At 37.7% G+C, this 18,929-nt stretch overlaps 1 protein-coding gene across 1 annotated transcript in view; it reads right to left on the bottom strand.

Moving 5' to 3' along the window:
- Positions 1–18,929, bottom strand: part of DPH6 (diphthamine biosynthesis 6) — a 203,589-nt gene that overhangs the window by 25,776 nt on the left and 158,884 nt on the right. The window contains exon 6 of the mRNA XM_055435402.2: positions 10,628–10,689. Within this exon, the coding sequence (XP_055291377.1) occupies positions 10,628–10,689 (62 nt within the window). The remainder of the gene's footprint in view (positions 1–10,627; positions 10,690–18,929) is intronic.

Genomic DNA, 18,929 nt, shown 5'->3' with positions numbered 1-18,929 from the left:
TGTGAGGAACATGTTCATGATCATATATTGGAACAGCCACTAACTATGGAGGACCTTCATTTCTTCTCTTTAACTGCAAATATTAATGGGCTCTACTGCTGAGTCAAATTCCTTAAAGTACACCTTTCAGAATTTTCCCCCCTTACTCTAAAACCTTTGGTTGCTCATTGCTTAGATAATTAAATCCTCAATTCAGTATTCAAAATTTCTCACAATATGGCTTCTAAATTTTTTCTCAGTTTCCTCTCCAAGTACTTAAGATACATTCCAAACAAGCCAGCCAGTCAAAAGTTCTACCCTCATAGAACTAGTTCTTCTCAAGTCCAGTATGGCTTTCAATTTACCTCTCAATTTATTCAGAATTCTCTCAACAACATACAATGTTTTCTTTGAAATTCTTTGGTACATATTTTATAGTATCTTAGAGTACATTTTTTAATTTAACAATTTTCATTATACTTTTAATTGCAGTATAATTGCTTTAAAATATTGTGTTAGTTTCTGCCATACATCAACAGGAATCAGTCATAGGTATACATATGTCCTCTCCCTCTTAAACCTAGACTATGGCCTCACTGACTCAATGAACATGAGTTTGAGCAAACTCTAGGAGATAGTGAAGGACAGGGAAGCCTGGCATGCTGCAGTTCATGGGGTCACAAAGAGTCGGACATGACTTAGTGACTGAACAACATTTTAATACTTCTTGTAAATTATAAGAGTCACTGAACATCTCAGCCATAAGGCTCCATATATCCTTCCAACTCTGTTATATTCAAAATTTAAAATAACCTCTCAAGGATATTCTACCTTCCTCTTAACTTTCAAGGTCATTTATAGGTTTTCCTTTCCATAAGTTCAGCAGTGTAGAAAATAAGGCTTCAAGTTCCATCTCTCACCCACAACATCAAATCAACTTTAGTGAAATTCTTTGTCTTTTGCGTTGTTAAGTAATAGGTAGCTGGGACTGTAAATTGTTCTTTTGTCAAACTCATAAGGAAGACAAGTTAACTCATATAAAAGAGAATTTGAAATAGAGCTTTAAGCTTGAAGTTAGCATTACAAGTATCCTGCTTTAGCTCTTATAGCAGCCAGCTGAGCAGTATACTCCTTAGTCAATACATATCTGCTTACATTTGACTCAAGACTAGAAGTCAGATTTCCCAACTCTATGTTAATAGTTCTGGAAAAAGCAACCAGATCTACATATTTAGCATTTTAATATAATATGATTTCATCTTCCATTTAGCAAACAACTTTTACTTGGAAGATCTTAATAAATCTCTTAATTAAAGAGTAACCACTGCTGGTAAAGATAGTGAACTGAATTCATGCACCTACTTCCACCCTTTTCTAAAACTTCCATGGAAGGTATTTCATAAAAAGGCATAAATTCAAAAAAGATGGAGAAAATCAGAGCGCAAGCAACAGAATCAAGAACATTGGAACCTAAACCAACCCGGGAGCATGCAAAGGACTGATACAATTTATATAGGAAATTAACTCTTTACTCTAAAGCAATAAATTAAAGGATTGATGGCACCGGTTACTTCTGGAAGTAAAGGGAAAATGTGAAAAGGACAGTAAAACAAGAGGGAGAGATTGGCAGTCTGTTTAACAAGCAGTTAGATTCTCTAGATCCTTTCCCTATAGGCTGACAACCAGCTCTACTTGACCCTGTCAGAACACTGAAGGTTTATTCTCTGCAAAGGGAAAACAAATGAACTAACCTGGGAGAAACAAGACACAACTGAGGACAGAGGTACTATAACAAAAATAGAGGGACTCAGTTAATGTATGCACGCAAGATTCTAAGACCTCTAGCCATTTTCCTTGTCAACTCCAACAACAACAAAACCTGCAGCATGTCTTCACATTAAGAGGAGGCTGGAGAATCATTTTCTTTGGAATATAAGCAGCTCAGATTAAATGACCCATATACACTCCCTTCCAGTGAAGCTCAAGGTCACATAGTTCCATCCACATGCTTAGTGCTTGCAATAAAATTTTTAGGTCTCCAGTATTAAACATGAGTAGAACATCAAAGCGGAGAAGGCAATGGCAAGCCACTCCAGTACTCTTTTGCCTAGAAAAATCCCATGGACAGAGGAGCCTGGAGGGCTACAGTCCATGGGGTCGCTACTAGTCAGACAAGACTGAGCGACTTCACTTTCACTTTTCACTTTCACACACTGGAGAAGGAAATGGCAACCCACTCCAGTGTTCTTGCCTGGAGAATACCAGGGATGGCAGAGCCTGGTGGGCTGCCATCTCTGGGGTCGCACAGAGTCAGACACGACTGAAGTGACTTAGCAGCAGCAGCAGAACATCAAAGATTAGCAGAAACATCTATAAGATGAAGGTAGAGATCAAAATAAACAAATGAAAAGACTATGAAGGAGAGAAGAAAAATTATTTAAGGATAAAGTATTACAGATTAAAAAAAATTCAGAGAACAAAAATGTGCTTTTAGAAATTAAAAATAAGATATGAAAAAACTTAACTAAAAGTTTAAGTATAAAATTGTGAAATTCTCCCAGAAAGAGTAAAGTGATCCAGGTGAAAATTAAGAGAAAAGTTAGAAGTTCAAGGAACACCTAAATAATAAGAATCCAAAGAAGCAAAATTGGGACTGGTTCAAAATTGGGAAAGGAGTACGGCAAGGGTGTATATAGTCACCCTGCTTATTTAACTTATATGCAGAGTACAACATGCGAAATGCCTGGCTAGATGAAGCACAAGTTGGAATCAAGACTGCGGGGAGTCAACAGGTTATATCAATAACCTCAGATATACAGATGATACTACCCTCTATGCAGACTGTGAAGAAGAACTAAAGAGCCTCTTGATGAAGGTGAAAGAGGAGAGTGAAAAAGCTGGCTTAAAATTCAACATTCAGAAAACTAAGATCATGATATCCAGTCCCATCACTTCATGGCAACTAGGTAGGGAAACAATGCAAATAGTGGCAGACTGTATTTTCTTGGGTTCCAAAATCACTGCAGATGGTGACCACAGCCATGAAATTAAAAGATGTTTGCTCCTTGGAAGAAAATGATGACAAAGCTAGACAGTATTAAAAAGCAGAGACATTGCTTTGTCCATAGAGGGCCGTGTAGTCAAAGCTATGGTTTTTCCAGTAGTTATGTACAGATGTGAGAGTTGGACCATGAAGAAGGCCGAGTGCCAAAGAATTGATGCTTTTGAACTGTGGTGTTGGAGAAGACTCTTGAGAGTCCCTTGAAGGAGATCAAATCAGTCAATCCTAAAGGAAATCAACCCTGAATATTCATTGGAAGGACTGATGCTCCAATACTTTGGCCACCTGATGTGGAGCTGACTCTTTGGAAATGACTCTGAAGCTGGGAAAAATAGAAGACAGGAGAAGAAGGGAATGACTGAGGGCTAGATGGTTGGATGGCATCATGGGTTCAGTGGACATGAATCTGAGCAAACTCCGGAGATGGTGAAGGACAGAGAAGACTGGGCATGCTGCAGTCCATGCAGTCATAAAGATTTGGACATGACTGAGTGACTGAACCATAAAAAGAAATAAAGAGTAGGTAAACACCAGTGACATAATTCAAGAAAATTGCCCAGAACTGAAATTTTCAAGCTGAAAAATCTACCTGTCTCAGCACAATGGATAAAAACATTCATGCCTAAGACACAGCACATAAGACTTTATAATTCTTGGGGCAAAAGAATTATCTTACATACTCTTACACAGAGGAGACGGAGAGAGAAATAAATAAGGTTGCATACAAATAGTCAGGAATCAGAATGACTCTGGACTTCTCAACAGCATACCAAGCTGCAAGGGAATGAAGCAATCCTATCAAGATCTGGAAGGGAAAATATTCCTAAAACAGAATTTATGACTTGCTAAAGAACCAATCAAATGAAAGGAAAGAATGAAGACATTTACAGATATGCATACTGTCTCAAAAGAGTCCTGTGGACTCTTCCTTAAAAAGAATGTGCTTCACAAAAATGAGATGGAAACAAACATAAAGAAAGACACTGGATCCAGGAAACAAGGGATCTAACAAAGAAGAAAGGTAAAGGGGTCTCTTGGATTATGAGAAGATGATGGGTGACAGCCTTGTAACAGGCATAGAATGAAACTGACCCAGATTATATACATCAGGTCAGAAGGCCCTGGAAAAAACTTCAGGGAGAGGAAACTGAAAAACTAGTATGTCTGAACACCTGGCTAAGAGACTAAGAAACTGTCAGTGAGTAAAGCACTGAATTCATGATTAGTACATAGAATACTGAATAAATGAATAAAGCAAGACAATTATAATTCACATGAAAACACATGAGGATCAAGAAGCAACAGTTAAGAACCTTGTATCGACCAGCTGATTGGTCCAGGATTGAGAAAGGGGTACAGCAGGGCTGTCTGCTGTCACCCTGTTTGTTTAATCTATACTCTGAGCACATCATGAGAAATGCTGGACTAGATGAGTTACAAACTGGAATCAAGATAGGAGAGACATTAACAACCTCAATATGCGGATGATACCACTCTAATGGCAGAGAGTGAAGAGGAACTAAAGAACCACTTGATGAGGGTGAAGGAGGAGAGTGAAAAAGCTGGCTTAAAGCTCAATATTAAAAAAACTAAGATCATGGCATCCAGCCCCAGCACTTCATGGCAAATAGATGGGTAAAGGAAGCAGTGATAGATTTCCTCTCCTTGGGCTCTAAAATCACTATGGATGGTGACTGCAGCCATGAAAACAGAAGACAATTGGTTCTTGGCAGGAAAGCTATGACAAACATAGACAGTATGTTGAAGAGCAGAGACATCACTCTTCTGACAATGGTCCACATAGTCAAGACTTTGGTCTTTCCAGTGGTCATGTTTGGTTCTAAGAACTGGACTGTAAAGAAGATAGAACACCAAAGAATTGATGCCTTCAAACTGTGGTGCTGGAGAAGACTTCTGAGAGTCCCTTGGACAGGAAGGAGATCACAGCAGTCAATCTTAAAGGAAATCAACCCTGAATACTCATTGGAAGGACTGATCCTGAAGCTGAAGTTCCAGTATTTTGGTCACCTGATGCAAACAGTCGACTCACTGGAAAAGTCTCTGATGCTGGGAAAAACTGAGGGCAGAAGGAGAACAGGGTATCAGAGGATGAGATGGCTGGATTTCATCACCAATGCAATGGACATGAACCTGGGCAAACTCCAGGAGATAGTGAGGGACAGGGAGGCCTGGCGTGTTGCAGTCCATGGGGTCACAAAGATTCGGACATGACTGGGAGACTGAACAATACAGGAAAGGTCTACTACCAGAGTTTACTACCTAATGAGGCTGTGTTTTGAGTTTTTATAGTTATTGTAATTTAAACACTGACTATTCATACAACCAGAATTGCAGTATAAAGTAGGAAGATGGAATGAGGAAAAGTGTACACATATTTGATGGAGACAAAGGGAGTAAAGTTAGCTAAATCTGCATAATCTAGAGTGAGAAATCAATAAATAGTGCTAACTTTGAGGGAAATCATTCAGTAACACAAAGACATAGAGGTAAAAATCAACCATAAGACATGAAAGTGAGATGATGAAATAAGTAAGAGGCAAGAAAGACTCAGAGGGTTGTTTACATAGCAAAGTATGAAGAATCATTTGAAAGATTGAGTTCAACAAACACTGTAAAATATTACAAAAATAGGAATACTCTTCAAAAGCATTTAAAGAGCAGTCCAAAGCTTTTAAAATTTGATGTAATTTTATATTAAAATTCATCTCCTTTTTTGAACAATGAGAAAACAATCCTGGGGAAAAAAGCACAAAAGATAAAATAATTTTTTAATCTATTGTTAATGCATCAGATAATAATTTTAGGAACTTGCAGGAATTTAAGAAGCATTCCGTAGTTAATTTAGAGTAATAAATGTATAAGCCTTGAGGTTTTAATTTTTGATCCAGAAATTATAATTCCTAGGAATTTATCTAAAGAAAGTAATAATCAGAAATATACACGAAGATTTACTAGAAAAGATAATAATCAGAATATTACTTATAATAATTTAAAAATAAATAACTTTTTACTTATTAGGTTGTTGAAAAAGTAACTGTGGTTTCAGACCATGAATTTTAAATCATTATAACTAGATTCAAACACATCTTTATTAATTAAAATATAAACAATTACATTCAACACATTTTTGCTAATGAGGTATAAACTTGTTTATTCCTGTAGAATAAAAAGTCATGCTTTGGGATTTGATAAACTCTTGGAAAGCATTTTCTGCCTCCTGCTGGTTGTGGAAGCATTTTCCCTACAAAGAGTGGTGGAGATGCTTGAAGAAGTGGTAGCTGGTTGGTGAGAGGTCAGGTGAATATGGTGGATGAGGCAAAACTTCATAGCCTAATTTGTTCAACTTTTGAAGCATTGGTTGTGTGATATGTGGTCAGACATTGTTGTGGAGAAGAATTGGGCCCATTCTGTTGACCAATGCTAGCTGCAGGCATTGCCATTTTAGATGCATCTTATTGGATCTGTTGAGCATACTTCTCAGATGTAATGGTTTCGCCAGGATTCAGAAAGCGGTAGTGGATCAGATGGGCGGCAGATCACCAAACAGTGACCATGACCTTGTTTTGGTGCAAGTTAGGCTTTGGGAAGTGCTTTGGAGCTTCTTCTTGGTCCAAGCACTGAGGTGGTCATCATCATTTGTTGTATAAAAGCTACTCTTTGTCGCATGTCACAATCCAACTGAGAAATGGTTCATTGTTGTTGCCTCGTATAAGAGATGATGACACTTCAAAACAACAATTTTTTGATTTGTGTTCAGCTCATGAATGCACCCACTTACCGAGCTTTTTCACTTTTCCAGTTTGCTTCAAATACCAAATGACCTTAGAATGGTTGACACTGAGTCCTTCGGCAATTTATCCTGTAGTCGTAAGAGAATCAGTTTGACGACTCCTTTCAATTGGTAGTTGTCAATTTCTGATGGCCAGCTACTATGATCCTCATCATCGAGGCTCTCATCTCCTTTGCAAAACTTTTTGAATCATCACTACTCTGTATGTTCATTAGCAGTTCCTGGGCCCATGCATTGATATTGAGAGTTGCCTCCCTGCTTTATGACCCATTTTGAACTTGAATAAAAAAAGTCATTTGTATTTGCTTTTTGTCTAACATCATTTCTATAGTCTAAAATAAACATTAAGTAATAAGTCATTAGCAAAAAAAATAAAGACATGTGCATGAAAATGATGTATAATATAATCACATTTAAGAAGTATTCCAATCAAACAGAAAAGTTCAACAATGCAAAACCGCAATTACTTTTGTATCAACCAAATAGAGACAAATATTCCCAACAAGAATATATTCATATGTAGAATATGAATATGATGGAATCTACACAGCCATTAATTAATGTATTTTCAAAGTAGATTTAGTTTTGTAAGAAAGTAAACACATCAGAAAATTATGAGAAAAAAAAGGAGACAAACTATACGTATAGTTGAACCAAATTGTGCAAATACAATATGTACAAATATTTAATGATATGAACTTGAGTGTACAACAAAAGCTCAGGAAATAAAAATCAGGGAATACACATGTTAGCAACATGCATCATGGGGCAGAAGAACTATGCTTTTTTTGCTACCTTATACTTTATCATATTGCAAATTTGCAGTAACAGTCAGGGATTCTTATGTCTTATTAAAAATATTTATTTTATTTATTTTTTGTTTGGCTGTGCCAGGTCTTGGTTGTGGCACACAGAATTCTGATCTTCGGTATAGCATGCAGGAACTTAAGTTGCAGCATCTAATTACCTGACCAGGGACTGAACCTGGGCCCCCTGCACTGGGTGTGCAGTCTTAGCCACTGAACCCCAGAGAAGTCCCTTATGTTGTTATTTTAAAATTTTACATTTATTTTATTAGTGAGAAAAGGGGTGGGAGGGATGGGCAACATAGCAGTGGAGAATTAAGAGCTACAAACTATCATATAAAATAAGCTATGGGATATATTATAAAGTACAAGAAATATAGTCAACATTATTTAGAATAACTGTAAATGGTGTATAACTTTTAAAAACTGTGAATCACTACATTGTACATCTGTAACATATAATACTGCACATCAACAGTACTTCAATAAATAAAAAATAAAAATTCCCATTTATCTCTATTCCTTATCCCTTTTTCCTTATCACAGGCAAATATTTAAAAGTATTCCATGTGTATCTTTTGTCTAAGTCCTTGCAAATACATTATTATTTTGTGTCCCTGTATTTTTAATTTATTTCAAAGGTGCTTTTATTCATTCAGCACTTTGCTACCATTTGTACATTGACAGTAAAATATGAAGGGATTTAAAACCTGAGGAGCAGAGAGGGAATAAAATGGTCATTATAGAGAATGGGTAGAGAATTTTTCTAGTGAAATGTAAGACTGACAGGTCTTGTGAGGAACTTGCTGAAGTAGAATAAAATAATTTCTGTGTTTAAACATCTTATGGTAACACACAGGTTAATTCACAATCAACATCATGGTGATCCTAAAGCTTTACTTGCCTTTTCTAAAAATAATCTACACATGCTTGAAACCTGACCTCACAACTTCAAGTTTTAGAAGCATCTTTTGCCAAAACTCCAGTCTCCTATCTCTGAAGTTCCCTTTCTTTTACCCTCATAAGTTTAATTACATTATTTATTTACACTGCTTTTGTAGAAGCAAAGTTTAGCCCAATGGTAGTGAATAGATGTGAACATAGATATGCTGGGCATAGAAGAAATTACTGTGAAAAGAGTCCTGTGGCATGGAAAGCAACCATGTCCATCATAAATGATATCAAACTATCTAGAAACCAAAATAATTTGTCACAATTATACAATCATTTCAATTTTAATCTTTTACTATTTCCCTAGTTCATTTTCAAATCTTTTCCCAGCTCATTGCCAAATCTTTTAGTATTTACGTCACTCATTGGAAAAGATCCTGATGCTGGGAAAGACTGAAGGTGGGAGGAGAAGGGGATGACAGAGGATGAGGTGGTTGGATGGCATCACCGACTCAATGGACATGAGTTTGGGTAAACTCCGGGAGTTGGTGATGGACAGGGAGGCCTGGCGTGCTGCAGTCCATGGGGTCGCAAAGAGTCAGACATGACTGAGTGACTGAACTGAACTGATTTTCCTAGCACATGTTAGATGTTTAATAATGCTTAATAAGGGGCTTCCCTGCTGGGATTCCATGGTAGCTCAGCTGGGTAAAGAATCTAACTGTAATGCAGGAGAGCCTGGTTCAATTCCTGGGTCAGGAAGATCCCCTGGAGAAGGGATAGGCTACTCACCCTATTATTCTTGGGCTTTCCAGGTGGCTCAGACAGTCAAGAATTTGCCTGCAATGCGGGAAACCTGCGTTTGATCCCTGGGTTGGAAGATTCCCTGGACGAGGGCATGGAAACCCACTCCAGTATTCTTGCCTGGAAAATTCCATGGATAGAGGAGCCTGGTGGGCTACAGTCCATGGGGTTGCGAAGAGTCAGACACAACTGAGTGACTAAGTACAAGCATAATGCTTAATAAAACAAGAAATAAGCATTTTACGGATTTCTAAGCATTTGGTACATATTGATAAGCCATAAAATAATCAAATATCTGAAAGAAAAATGTGAAACACATACAATTACTGACGGGTATAACTGATAACAGTTCATATTACAGCACTGGCATTAACAGTGTCCAGAGACAATTTGATGAAGACTATGGGAGGGAAAAATGGTAACTTAATAGAGGAGTTTACTTCTTTCACAGAAGTAGGGTGATTTTCTTTTTCATTTTTTGTAACTATAAAATTTCAAAAATCCAAGTTACACTATTCTCGTTAATTAAGAATTGTCATACTAATCCTAACATTTGATCCCTAATTCTAATAAAATATAATACAGCAATAGAGTAAAAATAACAAGATCTTTAATATTTAAAACACATTTAGACTTTGACAATGATAAACAGTTTTAACCTGAAGCCTTGGGATAATTTGTTTACTACTCGGCAAGTTAATTTCCTAATTGGTAAAAGAAAAGAGGTTAGATTAGATAATCTCTAAAGGAAATTTTCTCTTCTATTTCTGATGGAAATGCACCTGATCATGGACTGTACTTTGAAAGTGTCAGTTGCTCAGTCGTGTCCAACTCTTTTTCAGGCTGCAATGGACTGCAGCCTGCCAGGCTCCTCTGTCCTTGGAATTTTCCAAGCAAGACTAATGGAGTGGGCTGCCATTCCCTTCTCCAGGGGATCTTCCTGGCCCAGGGATTAAACCCAGGTCTCTTGCATTGCAGGCAGATTCTTCACTGTCTGAGTTACCAGGGAAAATAAAAGTAAACTTTTTGACAAACAATTTCCTTTTTAATATAGCTTACTTAATTATTCTTTTAGCGATCTCAAGAAAGTAGTCATAACTTTTGTAATTAATTTCAAACACTTTCATACCCATCAGAGGTTTAATTTTTTCACAAAGCTGTATCATCAATGTATCTGAGAATTTCTAAAAATTGATGGCATAACCAGCATATCATGGCATTGTTTATTTTCCTCCTTTAGATGCCTGTATTTTGAGAAATACTCTAAATTCTTACCTCTAAGAGATACGGTTCCATTTGATCCAAGGTTTTTCCAAGATGCTTATCTGGATCTAAACCTGCCAAGAAAGGGCAAATATTTTTTTACATAACTATTAAACTGGAGGTTTAAAAACACATTTCCATTCCCTTGGTTCCTCTCTGCCTAGGAAACTAGTGTATATATATTTTAAACTGCTCTGATCCTAAAGCAAAATTTACTTTGCTAGTATTTATTTTTCTATTCCCCTTGGGTAACTGCTTTTCTTGCTCCTGAAAAATAAGTTTCACTCCAATTCATTTTAATTGCACTTCACCAACTACTAGATGCATTGTTTCAATCTCTTTTTCATTTCTGAGGAACTGTAATTAGGATAGGAAAAATACTATCATTTCTAAGATATGAAATTTAAATCCAAGGCATTTTAATTATTATAATTTGATTTTACTCATGGAGACAACAGTGAGAATTTTTCTGACACACCTATTTTGTATAAATTTCAAACTTATTTGGAGAATAAAAGTAGAAAACAAGAGAGTGGTAGACTATCAGTTCAGTTCAGTTCAGTCGCTCAGTCGTGTCCGACTCTCCGCGACCCCATGAATCACAGCACGCCAGGCCTCCCTGTCCATCACCAACTCCCGGAGTTCACTCAGACTCATGTCCATCGAGTCGGTGATGCCATCCAGCCATCTCATTCTCTGTCATCCCCGTCTCCTCCCACCTCCAATCCCTCCTAGCATCAGAGTCTTTTCCAGTGAGTCAGACCATAAGCCTATATAATTAAGTCACTTAATAACATATGAACAGAAACATTACCAAATTAAATGACAGCTTATTTTAATGACCACTTGTGTGACAGTGTTTTCTAAGAAAAAAAGAAACACTCTGAAAAATCATTACGGTACCAGAAACGTGTGCATAATCTCTGATGAAAGTGTTCCAACTGATAACAGCAGAGTGTATGTGAGAGATGGGTGCAGGTAGACTACTGTGGACAACATCAACTCTTCCCACATTCCAGAACTAATCTTCCAGGGGAAAAAACCACAGGCCACAATTCAGCTATGAAATGAATGAATTCATTTTAGATGTTTACAACCATAGTCTTTGTAGTAGCTTAAGCTTATTTAAATATGCTATTTTTACATATTTATTAGTTTAAACCATTTAGCTTATTGAGTATACAAACTGAGTAACAATTTTCTGCTTCTAGTTGGATGCCTGTTTTTGGTAACATGATATTTGTAATAATCACATACAGAATAATAAAAGAGAAGTTAGACAAAGATTAAGGATTCTTATATAGTAAAGCCAAAGCAAACGACTCAAACTAGTAGCACTAGGTAGATTAAGTCAACTCCCTTCATGGCACCATTATTCTTGTGGTGTATTCACTAAAAGCAAAATTTCAGTTGGCTGGGTAAACACATTAATTTCATGGCTACTATCACCATCTGCAGTGATTTTGAAGCCCCCAAAAATAAAGTCTGACACTGTTTCCCCATCTATTTGCCATGAAGTGATGGGACCAGATGCCATGATCTTCGTTTTCTGAGTGTTGAGCTTTAAGCCAACTTTTTCACTCTCCTCTTTCACTTTCATCAAGAGGCTTTTGAGTTCCTCTTCACTTTCTGCCATAAGGGTGGTGGCATCTGCATATCTGAGGTTATTGATATTTCTCCTGGCAATCTTGATTCCAGCTTGTGCTTCATCCAGTCCAGCATTCCTCATGATGTACTCTGCATATAAGTTAAATAAGCAGGGTGACAATATACAGCCTTGACATACTCCTTTCCTGATTTGGAACCAGTCTGTCGTTCCATGTCCAGTTCTAACTGTTGCTTCCTGACCTGCATACAGATTTCTCAAGAGGCAGGTCAAGTGGTCTGGTACTCCCATCTTCTTCAGAATTTTCCAGTTCATTGTGATCCACACAAAGGCTTTGGCACATCAATAAATCAGAAATAGATGTTTTTCGGGAACTCTTTTGCTTTTTTGATGATCCAGTAGATGTTGGCAATTGGATCTCTGGTTCCTCTGGCTTTTCTAAAACCAGCTTGAACATCTGGAAGTTCACAGTTCACATACCGCTGAAGCCTGGCTTGGAGAATTTTGAGCATGACTTTACTAGCGTGTGAGATGAGTGCAATTGTGTGGTAGTTTGAGCATTCTTTGGCATTGCCTTTCTTTGGGATTGGAATGAAAGCTGACCTTTTCCATTCCTGTGGCCACTGCTGAGTTTTCCAAATTTGCTGGCATATTGAGTGCACAGCATCATCTTTTAGGATTTGCATGCATCTCCATACATATGCAAATTTGTCATGTTGCCAATGACTTACTTTAAAAATATTTTGCAAAACCAATGAAATATACAACTGTCTTAATCCAGTTAGAACTGGACATGGAACGACAGACTGGTTCCAAATCAGGAAAGGAGTATGTCAAGGCTGATTATATCTGAAATACACAAGTGGGTTGCAATGACCTCCTCTGGGGGATATTCCCAACCCAGGGGTTGAACCCGGGTCTCCTGCATTGCAGGTGGATCTTTTAAGGTCTTGAGCCAGCAGGGAAGCCCCAGAGGGGCAACTAAAGGACTCTAAACAGAACCCATAACTCCAGAGGCTATAACTTCTGGTCATACAATTATATTTATCCTAGATCATCAAGAGAAAGTTTGTTAATTAAGACATGCTAGAAAAGATTTTTCCTTGTGAAATTTATTTTAAATTTTATATGTTTATTTACTTTGGGCTGTGCTGGGTCTTTGCTGCTTTACACAGCTTTTCTCTAGTTACAGCAAGAGGAGCTACTCATTGTTGCAGTGATGGGGCTTCTCACTGTGGTGGCTTCTCTTGTTGATGAGCACAGGCTTTAGGTGTGTGGGCTTCAGTAATTGTAGCATGCAGGCTCAGAAGTTGCGGCATGTGGGTTTAGTTGCTCTGGCATGGGGAATCTCCCCAGACCCAGGATTGAATCCATGTCTCCTGTATTAGCAGACAGATTCTAATCCATTGCACCACCAGTGGACATATTTTTAAAATACATAAATTATATAGTATTATGGTGGCTTCCCTGGTGGCTCAGATGGTAAAGCATCTGCCTGCAATGCAGGCGACCTGGGTTTGATCCCTGGCCTGGAAGATCCCCTGAAGAAGGAAATGGCGACCCACTCCAGTACTCTCGGCTGGAAAATTTCATGGACAGAGGATCCTTGTAGTCTACAGTCCATGGGGTTGCAAAGAGTCGGACATGACTGAGCAAGTTCACTTCACTTCATGTGTGCAAGACACTATGTGCAAGTCCTTTACTGAATTCTCATAGTGTAATAAGTGGTATTATTATGGTCCCTGTTTAACATACGAGAAAATTGAGGCACAGAGAAACTTTGTGACTCTCGAAGATCACCCACTACCAACAGATAAACATCAAGATTCAAACGTAGGCAATCTGGCTGTACCGTCCAGGCTTTCAATTGCCAGACTATAGTGCTTCCTTAAGTTGGGTTGTTTACATCTATACTTCATTGGCTAAGATTTCTTTGCTGTTTTCATGATTATACTTAAAACTCTGATGTTATATAGCATGAAAAGACACCAAACTTTATACATATTTTGTCCATATCTACTGAGCTGTATTCTCCAACATCTTCATCAACATTCGATATTAAATTTAAGACTTTTGCTATTTTGATACAAAAATATTTATTTCCTAGGTATTTTTAATTGTGTACCTTTCAAAGAAGACTCTTGAGAGTCCCTTGGACTTCAAGGAAATAAAACCAGTCAATCCTAAAGGAAATCAACCCTGAATATTAACTGGAAGGACTGTTGCTGAAGCGGAAGCTCCAATACTTTGGCCACCCGATGCAAAGAGCCAACTCACTGGAAAAGACGCTGATGCTGGGAAACACTGAAGGCAGGAGAAGGGGACGACAGAGGATGAGAGATGGTTGGATGGCATCACTGACTCAATGGACATGAGTTTGAGCAAGTTTCAGGAAATGGTGAAGGACAGGGAAGCCTGACGTGCTGCAGTACAAGGGTCACAAAAAGTCGGACACGACTGAGTAACTGAACAACAACTCTTGTATGTAAATGGGAGATGGAGAGTGAAAAAGCCACCTTAAAACTAAATATTAAAATAACTAAGGTCATGGCATCCAGCCCCATTACTTCACGGCAAATAGAAGGAGAAAAGGTGGAAGCAGTGACAGATTTCTTCTTCTTGGGCTCTAAAATCACTGTGGATGGTGATCGCAGCCATGAAAACAGAAGACGATTGGTTCTTGGCAGGAAAGCTATGACAAACCTAGATAGTGTGTTAAAAAGTAAAGATATCACTTTGCTGACAAAGGTCCATATAGTCAAGACTATGGTCTTTCCAGTAGTCTTGTACAGATGTGAGAGATGGACCATAAAGAAGGCAGAGTGCCAAATAATTGATGCTTTCAAACTGTAGTGCTGGAGAAGACTCCAGAGAGTCCCTTGGACAGCAAGGAGATCAAACCAGTCAATCCTAAAAGAAATCAACCCTGAATACTTATTGGGAGCACTGATGCTGAAGCTGAAGTTCTAATACTTTGGCCACCTGATGTGAACAGGTGACTTATTGGAAAAGACCCTGATGCTGGAGAAGACTGAAGGCAGGAGGAAAAAAGGTAACAGGATGAGTTGGCTGGATGGCATCGCCAATGCAATGGACATGATCTGGGCAAACTCCAGGAGATGATGAGGGACAGGGAAGCCTGGCATGCTACAGTCCGTTGGGTTGCAAAGAGTTGGACACTAACTGGTGACTGAATAGCAACTCTTGTATGATTGCAGTATAACATGTTTTTCAGAAATTTGCAGCCAGATTTATAATTTTTATTTTTTACTGTGAAATGACTCTTCATATTCTTTGATCATTTTTCTAAGAGACTACTCATCACCTTTTCTTAATAATACTGAAACATCTCTAAACAAAGGCTATTTATTTCATGAATTCACATAGGGTAGAAGACTTTATTGGTCTTTTACTTTAGATAGATTTTGTCACGTATTTGGCAACTTGGGGAGTTTCATCAAGGTGCCAGTTTCTTGTTGTTTTTAATATTTTTTCTGACTTTCAATTTCATAAACTTTACTCTTACTTTTATTACTTCCTTGCTTCTATTTACATTTATTCAGTAGTTTATTTATTCTCGATTTTTGATTTGAACACTGTATTCATTTATATTTACATATTTCTTATTTTTTAAATAGAAAGATTTTAAATACCAATTTAGCTGCATCCCAAAAGATTTGAAAGTGGCACATTTGTTGTCATTCAGTTGTCAATATTTTGTCATTTTTATTGTTATTTAAGATTCAGATCAGTTCAGTTCAGTCGCTCAGTCGTGTCCGACTCTTTGCGACCCCATGAATCACTGCACGCCAGGCCTCCCCGTCCATCACCAACTCCCGGAGTTCACCCAAACTCATGTCCATGGTGATGCCATCCAGCCATCTCATTCTCTGTTGTTCCCTTCTCCTCCCACCCCCAATCCTTCTTAGCATCAGACACTTTTCCAGTGAGTCAGCTCTTCGCATGAGGTGGCCAAAGTATTGGAGTTTCAGCTTTAGCATCTGTCCTTCCAATGAACACACAGGATTGATCTCCTTTAGAATGGACTGGTTGGATCTTCTTGCAGTCCAAGGGACTCTCAAGAGTCTTCTCCGGTACCACAGTCCAAAAGCATCAATTCTTCGGCGATCAGCTTTCTTCACAGTCCAACTCTCACATCCATACATGACCACGGGAAAAACCATAGCCTTGACTAGACGGACCTTTGTTGGCAAAGTAATGTCTCTGCTTTTTAATACGCTATCTAGGTTGGTCATAACTTTCCTTCCAAGGAGTAAGCGTCTTTTAATTTCCTGGCTGCAATCAGCATCTGCAGTGATTTTCTTGTGTTAAACATGTTTGTTTACTTCTACTACTTTTTTTTTCTTTCTAATTTGACTGCATATGGTCAAGACTATATAATTCTTCAAAATTTGGTAAAGTTCGTTCATGACTAATAGATAGTTAAATATTATAAATGCCCCATCTGTGCTTGGAAAGTGGATCTGTCGAGAGCAAGTTCAATTCAGTCACTCAGTCACATCCAACTCTTTGTGACCCTGTGGACTACAGCATGCCAGGCTTCCCTGTCCATCACTAACTCTAGGAGCTTGCTTAAACTCATGTTCATCGAGTCAGTGATGCCATCCAACCATCTCATCCTCTGTCATCCCCTTCTCCTCCTGCCTTCAGTCTTTCCCAGAATCAGAGTCTTTTCCAATGAGTCAGTTCTTCAGCTTCAGCATCAGTCCTTCCAATGAATATTCAGGACTGATTTCCTTTAGGATGTACTGGTTGGATCTCCTTGCTGTCCAACAGACTCTCAAGAGTCTTCTCCAACACCACATTTCAAAAGCATCGATTCTTCAGCACTCAGCTTTCTTTACAGTCCAACTCTCACATCCATACACGAATACTGGAAAAACCATAGCTTTGACTAGGTGGACCTTTGTTGGCAAAGTCTCTGCTTTTTAATATGCTGTCTAGGTTGGTCATAGCTCTTCTTCCAAGGAGCAAACATTTTCTCATTTAATGGCTGCAGTCACCATCTGCAGTGATTCTGGAGCCCCCCAAAATAAAGTCTCTCATTGTTTCCATTGTTTCCCCATCTATTTGCCATGAAGTGATGGGACCGGATGCCATGATCTTAGTTTTGCAAAATAAGATTTTATGCTTAAACACACAAAATTGTGACTTTAATTGTTGATTCTGTTCAAATCTTCTATGACCTTACTAATATTTTATTTTCTTGAACTATTATTTCAAATAAAGGGGTGGTATAACCTCTCAGTACGATTCTGGTTTTAATAGTTTGTTATAATTCTGTCAGTTTTGTTTTATACGCTTGAGAAGTAAGTTGTTACATACAAATTCATAATTCATCTCCACATATGACTTTTTTCATACATTCTATTTATCAACATTATAATATCAGCTTTCTTTTGTTAATATTTTTCTGATTTACATAAAACCAGGGTTTGAAAATTTTTATTCTATCTTATAAATACAAGTTCACAGAATTGAACTTAAATATTTTATATTTTTTATATTCTACATTTTCTTTCCTGGACCTGTTTCTGTCATCTTATTGTGGACTTCTTGTTATATTAAACTTTATATAATTTTTCCTTTGCCATTTTCTGCCTCATACCAAAAAACAAACAAATAAAAAGATCAAAACAGTGTTTTGTCTGTTTTCTCGGCTGATTAGAAAGCTGTATACTGGATTTCTACTCTTTCAGTAATCACTGGTAATTTTTAACACACATTCAAAACCACAGAAAAGTGTTAGTCACTCAGTCATGTCCAGCTCTTTGCAACCTCCACAGACTGCAGCCCTCCAGGCTCCTCTGTCCACGGAACTTTCTAGGCAGAATACTGGAGTGGCTATCCATTCCCTTTTCCAGGGGATCTTTCCGACCTAGGAATTGCCTTCTGGGTGAATTATTTTTTTCTGCTTCACTCATTCTCTCTTTGACTTGGTTCATCTAGAGTTTATTCTGCCCACTGAATATTTTGTTTTTTAAATGACTATATTTCACTGCCAAAATTTCTAATTGTTTACTTTTCACATCATACTGTTTTGAGTGATTTAGTTTTCTAACTGATTGCTTTTTCTTTAATGGATGCTTTATTTTTATCTTTTTCAGGTTCTCCCTCATAGAGGGCACTTCCAGTCTGTTTTCTCACAGGGCTATGATCATCCAATTACTTTTGCCTATTTCCTGACCCTTGGCAGTAGAGCCCCATAACTTCAGTTCTGAACTATTTTATATTCTATTCATTCCTAATTCACAGTGATGTTTATAAAGTTTTCAGTCTCTCACGACTGAATACAAATTTATGTTTTGTGTTCTCAATAAGTATCTGGGAGTAAATAAATGCCTATCTAAAATGCATGAAAAGTATTTTAAGAGCACATGGTTTTATATAGTTGGGCACTGAAAGACCAAATCCAGAGTCTTCCCATTTTCCTTGCAGTCTTTAAATTCACTGAAAATCATCAGGCCCCAGGTCTGAATTATTAGAGATATATCTGTTACATCTCATTTCAAAGATGGCTGTATTCCATGACATACCAGTAAAGTGATTTGGCTTGCCTTTAGATAAGAGAGATAGTAAAATATGTAAACATAAGTCACATTGAGAAAATTTTTTCGAGATGAACCCATATTCATCATAGAAGCATACAGTGGTAAAAATTAGTTGATTATTTCAAGATTTTTGCAT

Source organism: Moschus berezovskii, chromosome 9 (genome assembly GCF_049115385.1).
Source record: "Moschus berezovskii isolate FMDL1 chromosome 9, NW_MosBer_1.0, whole genome shotgun sequence".
NCBI lineage: Eukaryota > Metazoa > Chordata > Mammalia > Artiodactyla > Moschidae > Moschus > Moschus berezovskii.
Note: the sequence above shows the minus strand (reverse complement) of the source record. Positions and strands in the feature narration are given on the sequence as shown.